The sequence below is a fragment of the Aptenodytes forsteri genome, unplaced genomic scaffold (genome assembly GCF_000699145.1).
Source record: "Aptenodytes forsteri isolate BGI_AS27 unplaced genomic scaffold, ASM69914v1 Scaffold249, whole genome shotgun sequence".
NCBI lineage: Eukaryota > Metazoa > Chordata > Aves > Sphenisciformes > Spheniscidae > Aptenodytes > Aptenodytes forsteri.
Window position 1 is genome coordinate 2,638,776 of NW_008796188.1, and position 12,346 is coordinate 2,651,121.

The 12,346-nt window shown below is 41.7% G+C and overlaps 2 protein-coding genes across 3 annotated transcripts in view; one reads left to right on the forward strand and one right to left on the reverse strand.

The window, feature by feature from the left end:
* Positions 1-152: 152 nt before the first annotated feature.
* On the reverse strand, positions 153-12,248 carry CCDC47 (coiled-coil domain containing 47). Of its 2 annotated transcripts, XM_009287899.2 has the most exons (13): positions 12,181-12,248; positions 10,180-10,445; positions 9,943-10,050; positions 8,393-8,567; positions 7,959-8,080; positions 7,257-7,322; positions 6,205-6,306; positions 5,212-5,322; positions 4,541-4,626; positions 3,205-3,263; positions 2,399-2,508; positions 2,057-2,224; positions 1,369-1,748 (listed from the first exon to the last, which is right to left on the reverse strand). In XM_009287899.2, exons 2-13 carry the CDS (start codon positions 10,438-10,440, stop codon positions 1,668-1,670), a joined length of 1,449 nt encoding a protein of 482 aa, XP_009286174.1. In that variant the 5' UTR covers positions 10,441-10,445; positions 12,181-12,248; the 3' UTR covers positions 1,369-1,667. The 2 variants fall into 2 exon arrangements, with proteins under 2 accessions (XP_019329828.1, XP_009286174.1); XM_019474283.1 differs by lacking the exon at positions 12,181-12,248 and having other exon boundaries at positions 153-1,748; positions 10,180-11,051.
* Positions 12,194-12,346, forward strand: part of DDX42 (DEAD-box helicase 42) — a 21,066-nt gene continuing 20,913 nt past the window's right edge. Inside the window, 1 exon segment of the mRNA XM_009287900.2 lies at positions 12,194-12,273. The gene's annotated coding sequence lies outside the window, so the exon portion shown is untranslated.

A 12,346-nucleotide genomic window follows, 5' to 3' on the forward strand; every position in this document is an offset into this window, starting at 1 on the left:
CAGGGAGCAGCTTCCACCGACGCTGCAGCAGAGGGAAGGCCAGCTGCTCCACGTTTAAAACCTACGCTGAAACCTACCCAGGACAAACGGAGGCTTTGAGATTCTAGTAGATGAAAGGAACGCGGAGTCCAGCCAAGTAAAGTAGGCAGGTGGAGTGTTTCAATTATATTTTACTCTTCATTAGATTGTTCATTTGAATGTTCATATTACAAAATTAGCTGCCACGGCCCACAAATGTATGGGACTTCAGGAAAGCTGTCCACTTATTTAAAAGAGCACAAACTAGCATTTCTTTTCAAAGAACTTTGTGAAACAATACCGTATTAATCTTTAAAGCTAAATAATGCTAAAATTTCACATAATCTACATTAGTTTTGGTTTTAAATAATTTTACCAACCATTATAAAATTAATGTATTTGCATGTACCAGGTTACAGACATTTGCATTTAAATCAGCGTGAAGTATCCCATGCTGGAACAAGTTTAAGCAATTGCTGTTTCAACAGCAGCTCATTCTTATTGCCTCAGAACCAAGTTTGCACAAAGTATTGGAACAGGAAAATGCAAGACATTGTTTCCCCACAAAATTATTAAAAGTCTGTTACAAGCAACAATAAAATGCCTTCTAGACAGGAAGCATTTATAAAATGCAGAGCTCTCAGTTAGTGAAGTGCTTGCACAGGGGCATTCACTTCATTCTCCCCATTTATATTCAAAAACCTGAAGTGATCATTTACCAGATGAAGAGGATACACGTCCTCTGAAATGTTTTTACTTGCTTGGGGAAATTGGCAATTGCAGATACTTCACCGAATCTAGCTTCTGGCTGAAGTGAACTAGGCAGCAGCTGCTGAGATCAGGAGAAGAAAGTTTTTGAGGCAAACTTGTACAGTTAAAAATATTCAAGGAAACCTAGTTGAAGCTGCTAACTCACCACGCGCTCGCTCCTGAAGAAACACCACGCTGACATTCCAGACTTCACATTGTATTAAGCGTGCAGCATTCAAAACCACAAGTAGGAAACTGTTCATGTATTCCATTCCCTTGTATCTAACCCATCTGTATGTTTTACAACATATGCCAATCGTGCCCACAGGTGACCTAATACTGTTTCAGTCCCTTGTTTGTTAAAAAAAAAAAAAAGAAAATAAAAATCTAGTCTATACTACTGGGCTTAAGTCCCTGAAGAATCCATACAGTGTATGGAAGGCTCTAAGTTTTGTGCCTTTACAAGCGTGATGCAAATAAATGCACAGTGAGTGTTTACTGTGCAGTTCTCCTCCCCTTAAGTTTTTTCCCCTTCCCTCCCAATAACTAAAACCAAAATTTAAAATCAAAGCATGAATATGTTACCAGCACACATGGACAGGTTTACAATCTTCTGTTTTTAAAGAAAAAATGACAAAGAGCATTCAAGAATATTGCAATTTTTTTTTTAAAACAGACAAGTAGCAAAAATTTATATCACCTGGAATAAAACTGCCGAGACAAAGCTCTTTACATACGCCTGCATGTTGCTGTAATACTTAAGTAACACCAATGCAAGGAACGTTTCTCTTAATGGCTACTAGTGTTCAAAGAAGTGTAGGATCATGGAGTTAAGTAGGTCTTTGTACCCTGTGAATTAAAATTCTGCAGGTGGCACTGAGACGCTTCTCACAATGGAGTCACATAGCTTTCACTTTGATTTGCTTCATCTTCATCTGCTTCTTCTCAAGTTTCTTCTGCTCACGCCGCAAAGCAGCTTCCTGTAGGCAAGGACAGAGATCTGAATGAACATCGGTGATTTCTTCAAAAAGCAAGCTGATAATTTCAGAAGAGCCAAACAAAAAAAGACCTCCAGTACTTGGGTTCACATCTCTTAACCACGTGAGCTGGCTCCTCACTGGGAGCCTTCACGTGTTTCAGAAAGCAACAGCATATACCCTGACAGTTGTCTGCCTTCCAGCAAATAAGAAATCAAAGTTGGCCATTGCTGGTATACCTACAGGCAGCCCTGGAGATATCGTAGGAGAAATTTGCCAGTAGCTTGTAACAATCTGAAAACCTGTCTCACCTCCAGCCGACGCTGTTTTTCAGGATCCTCTTCGTTCATGATTCGCTCCTTCTCTGCCCGTTTTTTCTCTTCTCGACGGGACTGGGCAGCCTCCTGTCTTTGCACATGAGTCAGTTTAAGGAAGTTCTCTTCCACGCGAGCCCTGTTCTTGTCAGCTTTTTGTTTACCCTTTTCACAGAGAAAAACAAATGCAGTTAATACAGATTTCCCCATGAGCAGGATGCAGTATCTCTGGTAGTCGTATTAGAAACATAAGGCTCCCAATCTTAAGATTAAGGATCCAATGGTAACGGTTGCAATTTTATACAATATTCAGAAGACAGAAAAATATACACTACTTACTTCTCTGTTCAGACGAAACTTCTTTGCTTTGTCAATAGAGTAGATAACCATGCTCATCAGAGGCAGCAAAGACTCCATGTCCTTTGGGGAAGTGTTGCCTGAACCAGGCACTGAAATAAAGAGTTTCTTGTTAATTCAGAGAGGTTGGCAGGATTTTTCTACTTACTATAACGCTCTTTCCTTATTGCTCACACCATTCATGAAAGACAGACGTTCTTATCCTCCTCTTTAGGAAGGACATAACTAACTAAAAGAGGTGTTTAGCTTTGGAGATCGCATTTAGATTCCTCACACAGTGACAGGCACATTTCCCCCACACAACCCTTCTTAGTTTTATTAGTACGGAATACAAACATAAGGGTTGAATTCAGGCTCTGACATTAGCTTCACTTGGAGCTACAGCCTTGAATTTCGAAGAGAACTACGGGCCTTTTCTAGAATAGACTCCCAACAGGCTGTTTTTATTTCAAACCAGGGTTAACCAAGTAACTCTGTGCAAGCTCAAACTGCAAGGCATGTGGCTTAAAAACAAGCCATCTTCCAGTGGTGACCTAATACAACCACCAGTAGAGATACGAGTATGGACTAAGATCAATAATAGCAAGATTGAGTATCCTAGTACCATGACGATATGCTGCTCAGTCCCCAGTGTTATTAGTGCCTTCTGTTTACTGGTTAATCAGTCACTGAAGTCATTCGTCATATGTTGTTTTTCATAGATGACAGAACTTGAGCACGTGACTTGCACAAAGAAAGCACAACACTCCCCCAGATACACGTACGCACATGTACACTAGTTCTCTTACCATTAAATGTAAACAAAAGTGTCTTTTTAGTTTCGGGCAGTTTTGTAAGCTGACCCTCCCTGGTAGGAAAGAAAAAAGTGGCTGGAATGAGTGAAGAAAAATACGGGCATACAAAATACCTCACGTTGTGAGGAAAAACCTCGTCAAGAACCAAGACACACTTGCAAACTACTCGAATAAAATAAACAAGATTAAAAGCCTGGCTGTAACCCAAATTTAAGTTTCAAACTATTCAGATTCCTGAAGTGTTTTATTCAAAAGCATGCAGTGAAGAGGCATTAATGTAAAAACATACTAACAGCACCATCCAATCTGATTGTCAGAGGTCATCTGAGCTCTGGCACCTGAGCCCTAAGAAGGCCTGTATATTTTTAATGACATTCAGTTTTACATATGCCACATTGTTTATACTACTACAGATCTTTATAAATATCAGTTAGGAAAAAAAAAAATATTTTCTAAAGAATTCAAGTCTTCACTGCCCAAAACGCCACAGTATTCTAATGTAAGAAAGTCAGACCTACATTTCACGGATCCTCCAAAGCCTAGCAATTTCAGTACAAGGTACACATACTGCTGTCTTATAATTAAATCAAAAGTACGTTCCTTTTTTTGGAGGACAGTTTCAAGTTTTGATATGGATCATTTATTTATATGCCTGTGAGCATGATACACCCTTGCAAAAACCTACATGGTAATTCAGGTAAGATAAATCACCCACCACTTGGCAATTCTGAAGCAGCAGCTAAAAGCACCTCAAGACTAGGAGGCTTAGAGAAACAGAAGAGACACTGCATCTATGTATTTCTGAAGCACAGCTGAGAATCAACCTGAACACAAGTACCCAAGCGATGGATTCAACAGCAGAATGTTTAGCCATATCAGCTAGGGAAGGGCAAGCAGCCTTGATGTTTTTTTTTTTACCCTGCAGACTTCGCTTAAACCAAGTTCTTGATGCGTTCAAATAGCATCCGAGTTAATGTGTTGAGTTCTCTTCCTGCAGTGTTATTTCTCGCCCCTTAAACTCTAAGATGCCGTATACCTTTAGTGGGATTACTCAGTTGCTTTCCATGCAGCTGTGTACACTGTAGCTGCCCAAACTATAGCATAACTAGCACACAAAAATAAATACTAAGGCAATACAGCACCTTGATCTTCTAAACTAATGCAGCATTTGGAAGCACTGGGTGTGTATTTATTCACCTGTTTCACCTTTGCTCCCAATTTCGCTTTGTGTGCATTCCAGCAGGCTTCACACTGCAAATAGGTTTGTCAGCCTCTATTTTGCTTAGTGTTACAATGGCTACTGGGAGGAGAGATCTAGCTTTATACGTACTCTTGCATAAGTTTTGGACCGGAGAACTGGTCCGAGAATTGGACGGACTCAATCTTGTCAGCATAGTGCGTGAGGAAATGTATCATCTAAAAGAGAAACTGGGGTTAGTTTTTCCCAACACCAATCCATCTGCAGCCTACCCACTCCATATGGGTTTGCCAAAGTGCCCATATATCACTCAGAAAATTGCTGTGCTCAGTTTCCCACAATGACACTGAAATTTAAACTGTCAATTTTTTTAGTTTTTGCTAGAAGGGGCCTCAATGCATGGAATTAACATGAGCAACTCAGATATTAGAAATATAAAACTCTCATTTGGGATTTTCCAATTCATTTGGTAACAGATGTCAACTTTGAGGACCGGCAGACACACCATCAACACCCTCCTTCAAACTGGCTGTTGAAGCTAACTTCCAGGCTTTGAAAGGCAGTTTTAAGTCTGCAGTTCACGTTAGACTAACGGTTGCTATGTAAAAGGAATAAAGAAGTGAGAATTACATCCTTCTTCCAGCCCTTAAGCTTCCTTAGGGTCTTGATTTCTCTAGATCTCACTAGGGCCATTTGGCTCTCCTGTTGTGATGTTTACAGGAGATAAAGATTAGAACTTCTCTGCATAGGCTGTAAGTGCCAGGGTTACCAAGGAAGATTTGTACTAATTCATTCAAGATTACCTTAGCGTCCATCATTCCCTCTGTGACCTCCCCCATCTCTGACAAGATAGCCAGCGAATCTGGAAGCCCATATTTTGCACCAGACTTAGGTTTATCACTGCAGAACTCACTCTGTTCCAAAGAAAACAAGGGGAAAGAAATAAAAATAAACACAAGCTTCTAAGTATCTTACCAGACTGAACTGTTCCAGCACAGTGGGACCCCTAAAAGTACCTGATAAGAAACAGTAACAATACACTAACTCAGTCACACAGCCTGGCTGGGGACATTTCAAGCATAAAGCAAAGCATGCAGTATCAATAGTCTTTAAGTTAGTATTTCCCTTCAATAGTGAGTACTTGAAGGAAAAAGATAAACCAACTGTAATACATCCATGCTGGAATGCTCAGAGTGGATTAAGGCATTTTGCTTATATTGTTTGGTAACAGAACAAAAACAACTGGCATCATACCAACCACACTTTAGTGCTGCTACTTGAGACAAGTTATGAGAAAAGATTTGCAAACCACTGCTTGTTATCACTGGATTCTTTGCAAGCTTCAGGGCTTGAACGTGTGGAAAGTTTTAATTTCAGATCACATAACAGCAGATGACTTAGACCCAAACTTTCCACGTCACATATCGCTAATTAAGTTTACTTTTCAATCCTTGAAAAAGTCATTTGTGCAAATTAAATGAGGTGAAGTGACACTCGTGTGTATCCTGACAATATACTTCAGCCTCCTCCTAAATGAACGATACACCAAAAGGAAGATGTAAGCTGCTTTCAATTGCCCTTTTCCCGCAGTTCCGACAGCAGCTGGCTAGCACTTCAGATGTTTGATGGCATTAGACTTTCATCCATTAGATGAAAATGTCTTTTCCCCACATGCTGATTCCAACAGGCCAGTCACAAGTTTTCAGCTGTTCCCAAGAAAATAAGCAATCTACAGATCACAGGTTCTTATATCCCATTATTTATCACATCAGTATTCCCAATGTGAACATACATACCAGGTCCTGCATCTCTTTCTGAAGTCGCACCAGTGCTTTTCTTGTTCCAACAGCAAACACATAGGTGTCCATATCTTCATCATTCATTGTTACTTTTATTTGCTGTGGGACAGAATGTTATTAGCCTTGATCAGATTTATACGATGTACTCTGCCTTCAGACTACTGGCCAAATGGAGACCTATGTCTTCTATGGTTTGTCTGACACTTTGATTCATAAGAACGAAGACTAAGCGAGGCCATACACAGCTAAGATAAAGGTTGTTGATTTAAAGCTTCTCAGTGTGTCTTAAGGTAAGGCAGCTTTTTAATTTTATTGAGTACTCCATTCAGTATTCTGGTATAACGCTACAGTGTAATGACAGTGACTAGAACAGCAGAGTTGTAAGGCTTACTTGCAGTGCAGATATCCATTACTTATGAGCAACTGCCCACATCTAAATTAAATCGTTTTTATAGACATAAGTAAATACAATTATAGATGCATGGAAAGAGTATTCACAGCGCACGCAGCCATTGTTCTCCCAAAATGTAACCTCTCTTGGCATTTATGCGATTAGAGATCCCCCTCATCTCCAAGAGCAAGGGCCAGGCAAGAAGTAACGTTACAGGATATAATATCCAGGCCAGCGTATGCATTAAGCAGCTCTGTTCAGGCAGACTGAACAGACAGAAGAACAATCATTAGGTATTTCAGATCGTTAAACCACTTTTTAATCAAGATGGTCTTGATTAAAAGGTGGTTTGAAGCAGGTTTGAAGACCTTGATAAAAGGTCTTGAAGCATGATAGACTGTTCACAAAACCACTCAAACAATAAAACCCATAGATAAAACAATTTCCAGTCATCAGCAGTTTGCGTTTCACAGGCAGAAAAGAAATACAAATTATTCTTTCTGATTGCTTCAACAGTTACTGAACTGGAAGATATGGAATACTACAGAAAGACACCTAGCCGTTCACTTGTGTGTCGTAAGAACAATCAAAAGCAGTAGAGCAGAACTGAAGGAATGCAACAGTTTATCACAGCTAATCTGAAGGGCTGAGTACATACCACTTGGTCAGAAGCTGGCCTCATCATGCGCGCGAGAACATTCAGTAGGTCTTGTCTCTTGAGAAACTAAAAACACAAGTTTGTAAACGCAGAAGATAGCTAAATACACCTCAAGTGCAGCACTTTGTTGGCAGATAGCAGTGGGGCTCAAGGAGAAAGAGGACAGTTATAAGTAGATGTTTTTCATAGGATAATTTAGCTTTGCAGAGCCCTTTGGCAGTCACCTATACTGTTCAAAAGCAGGCCTACTTTCTGCATTAGATGAGTTTCTCAGGGCCTTGTACCCTCAAGTTATGAGCTGAACCGATGTGTGGGGCTGTTCCATCCCAGGTGCAGGACTTTGTATTTGTCTGTTGTACTTCATTGGAATTCCTGTTGGTCCATTCCTCCAACACGCCAAAGTCCCTCTAAATGGCAGCTGGGCTCTTCAGCATCCAGTTACCTCTGTTTACGCTATGCTTCCAGTTTCTATACTCTTTCTGTAAGCATTCACCCTTACCCACTTTGATGGGCAGAATACAGGCCTGTACAGATCTTTAGTCTGACCAGTCTTCCCTTCACGTGTGCATATTCAGAACCCTGTCTCTGAACGTGAGCAAGAGTCGAGCTAGGACTCCTTGTTGCTCACACTGGAATGGAAAAGCTTCTAGAACCTGAAAACTGGTGACAGGTAAACAGTGCTACAAACTCACTCATCCTTACCTTTAGCTGGATGAGCATTCCTTCACAGCACACCCTTCCAGAGCACCACAAGTTATATATGTGTTCATTTTCTTGATTTAGTTTCCCAGTACTTGTAGCTTCTTTATTAGTGCCATCATCCCCTGAAGAAAACAACAGTGAAAGAGAACTGCAGTCTAAAAATCACAAATTTAAACACCGACGTTCATCAGTAGCCTTAGAGCTCAGTTGTTGCTGGATTACTTCAGTATCACCGTGATGTTTCTGAATAATTGATACTACAACACCATAATCTAATTTCAGCTCTGGAAGACTGGCACACTGTCTACATGCAGAGCTGTCGTTAGTGCCATCATGCATAGGAAAGGTTACTCTTCTCTATAGCCTACACGCAGGTCTAAAACCAGCTTTAGTCAAATAAACTAAAAATGGATCCTAGTCATTACGGAACTCACCAACAAGAGCAAAGTTACTTTCTAGCAGCTCCCTGTGAGTATTGAACCATGCATGAGCCAGACGGTTGTTTTTGTTCTTCCCAATGATGTAATTCATGATGTAAGCAAGAAGACCTGTTACCATCAGGATCTCCATGTAGTAACTCTCCCAGCTGTTTTGCAGGTGAGCAGGGACCTACGGTAAGTGAATGGAGACTGGTTTTTACATATTGAATGGGTGGATTCCACATACACAAACAATTTGGAAAACGCAGAGTACTGGAGAAGCTTCATCTCAAACACAGCAATAAGCTTCACAAAGGCGACAGGACAGAGCTAAGCCTACATAATGCATTTGGCTCTACTGGGACACAGTAATCATACAGGAAACAACTGATAATAGCATTCCCAAAATACCTGGCTAATACAAATAAAGTACTTCTCTCTTCCAAGTATGCCTGTGCTAGCATGTATCCCTCAGAGCAGTCAGCAGCCCAGCATTTCAACCCACTGATTATTTGAGCTTGAGGCCCTGCCCATCACAGCATTATCTGATCATTATGTAACTTCTGCTGAAATCTAAATACCCAATGTCCAGGAGCATTTTCAGGATGCCACCAAGAGCCACAGACTGCGTGGGGGAGCAGGGAAGCCTGCCTGACCTTGCCATCTTCAGAGAATAATTAGCCGTTCTGCTATCACTGTATCACCCTTCAGCCAGAAAAGTACCCAAACCTTAATTTCCACCAGCAAGGTCAGCCACAATACTTAGGGATAATAAAAATGCAGGCCTCAAGCACCTGATCATTCCGTAAAAGACTCTCTTGGGAGGCAACAAGAAGGTCATGCAGGGTGGACAGAGAGATTGGCTTCAAAAACCATCAGAGGAGTCAATTTCTGATTTGAAACTTTAGCCACAGACAAGCTAAAAATACACTATGTTTATTGTAAGCACATCATCATTGCAACCTCTTCTTTACGTGTTGACAAAGCACTCGGACATTCTGGGATGTACAGTTTTTCTCTGGATTAAATGGAGCTCATCACTATAGTTCCTCCACTTCTCCCCCATAGTCATATGGGTAAAAGAAGCTAAGTTATAAAACGCTTTGGTCAAAACTATGTTTCAAAAGGTCTGTTCTAATGAAGAAATTTCCTGATCCATATTCCAATTACAATTCTCAGTTTGACTACAGAATAGAGCATTGATCAAGGATGGCAATTCCAGCAGCTTAAAATAGAGATCAACAGACCAAAGGCGCCTGCCCTGGAAGTTTTACTTCAAGAGTTGCTATTTAAAGTCGCATAAACCAATGCAGAAGAGCATGGAATTGGGAGCTGGCACACCTGGATCACATTCTGCTGCTATCCTGTTGCATTATTTCAGGTATTTCTTGTCTCCACACTTCTTCCCATTTCTGCACTGTCTCTTGTTAATTCAAATAGCAAATTCTTTAGGACAGATTCTCTCTTACGTGTACATCGTACACCAGTGACATTACTGGCATGCCGCCTTGAAAAAAATAAGTGATGAAACACCAAATAGAAAGCGGATCAACATTTATACCTACATTAACTATTGTTATGGGGTCTTTATTTTTGCTAGGAGATGCATCTGGTTTCTCTTCATAGCCTTCAAACTCCTCATCATCATACGGTTCACTCTCAGTATCACCTTCCTAAAGGACAAAATCACAAACAGCATGAAAATCCAAAGCCCGGTAGGCAAAATCCAAAACGATAAGGTGAGAAAGAAAGGTGTAGAGATACTACTAGGAAACACATAGGGGAAGGAGGTGAGGCACTACCTGTGCATCTGCGTCATCAAAGTCTTCCTGATTCTCATCCTGACCTTCAAGCTCTACAGTGGCTTCTTCTTCATCATCTTCTGTAGTGATGATCCTCTGAGGAGACTCTGTGACCGCATCTTCATTAACATCTTCAAACTCAGCAAAGTCATTATCATCATATTCCATAATGTCATCTCCATCCTCAAATTCATCATACTTCGCCAAAGAAAAACTCCATGGGATGAGCAGGACAGCAATAAAAATATATAAATTCTTCATTTTCACTGGGGGAGGGGGGAAATAAAAATCAAACATTGCAAGAAATCTTTATCAATTCTGTTACATCACACCTCCAGTAACGCCCAACTTCCATGAACAATTTAAAACCACTATCAGGGTCAGACCAGTGAGAGAAACAAACCCCTGCCTGATCTTGCCATTTTCTGTGTAAAGAAAGTGAATACTCTTACAAGAAAAAACCAACTTTGAAGGTGAGGTTCTAGGCTCTCTTGCTTGTACCAGCAGCAAGTTCACATCTGGCCAGGCTGGTCAGATGAGCAAGTTCTGGAAGCAGAGATGTTCCGCTATAAAGCTGACTCTCCAATAGCATCCCTCAGTCAGTTAGCATTGCCAGCTCATTTTGAAGACCACACACTGTGCCTACAGTTGTTACTAATTAGCAATTAGACACAGTCACATCAGTGAATGTGTAACAGCAGCAGTAAATCTTAAAATGCACTTAACGCATTTACTTTAAACGGCAATGCTCCGATAGCCTCTGCTAGTTTAAAAGTGCTCATCTTTGATTTTCTAGACTGCGTGCTCAGAATCGGGTCCCACAGCATCCCAGCACGATTCCCATTTAGAGATGGAGACCTTTTGTTGTTAGCTTTACCAAAAAAAAAAAAAAAAAAAAAGAGGCTGGATATTGCACTGATCCCCAAAACAACAGAGTAAACTGGGGCTCATGAGACTGAAGCTCTCACCGCAGATCTGCCAGAAACCTGCAGAGACAGTTTGTCAGTTCCCTTTTTTTTTGCCCTCAGCTTCCTATGTCTCTTCTGCTTGATCTCAAAACAGTCCCGGTCTCCCACTCAGACTGTACATCACCGAGAATTATACGTTACCAAGGTCCAAACTAAGAGCCTCAAAAGGCAGCAGTAACCCTACCACTGCATTTCACAAATAGCTACGGAGGATCGGCTGCATCAGACTTGGCAGTAAGACTCATTTTACTCCCTCCCGCAACCAGATCTGAGTGGGAACTTGAATGTTAATGAGATTATTCTCTTAAAAACTTGAAATAGAAACAATTTGTTTCTAAATTAGACCAGCACTCCTCCGAGTACCACATGCAGGGAACCCACTGCTACGAATGACAAGGACAGCTAAAATAAACGCCTTTGTCAAAGACTTCTCATTCTAGCAAAGACCTGAACAGAACATGTTCCCAAGAACATTAAACAAGATGGGAAGTACAGCAAGGCAGAGCCCGGGAATTTAGCACGTTGTCTGGGTTTGTCGCAATTTTATGTGAATTGAAACAGAAGAACACCACAGCATTTACATATGACAGAATTTGCATTCAGAGGTTAAAAACACCAGGACAACAGAGCCACCTGCTCAACCAAACCCCAACAGTTTCACAGTAAGAATTTCGAGACTTGGAGCATATCCACTCTCAACAGACCCTACAACTCCATAAAGCCTTATGCAACACAAACTTCTGCAGCCGATTCCAAAGAGACAGTTGAACTAGAGATGGCTGAAAACTGGAACACGCTCCTAACTCAGCCGTCTCCGTCGCAAGGCAGAATGGGTTCTAGGTACAAACAACTCCACGAAGCAGAACATGCTTTGGCAGGCCTGCCACGATCCACATGCCACCGGCTTTCCCTTGCAAGAGGAGCCGATTCATCCACCGACCTCCGCACAGGCGAGAGGGAAGGGAGAGGTGCTGGGCCCCAGCAGGTCGGGCCCCCACCGTGACCCACCAGCCTAGAAAGCAGGGACACCCACCGCAGGTGCTGCTCGGCGTCCCGCCGTGCCGCGGATCCCCTCGCTCCAGGCACACGCCTCCGCTCCCAGCTCCTTCCAGGGACACAAGTCAAGGTTAGCAAGCCTAAAATTAGCTCCTGGGTTCCCCACTGCCCCGGGGCGCGGGCCCCCCTCTCCTGCCCCGCAC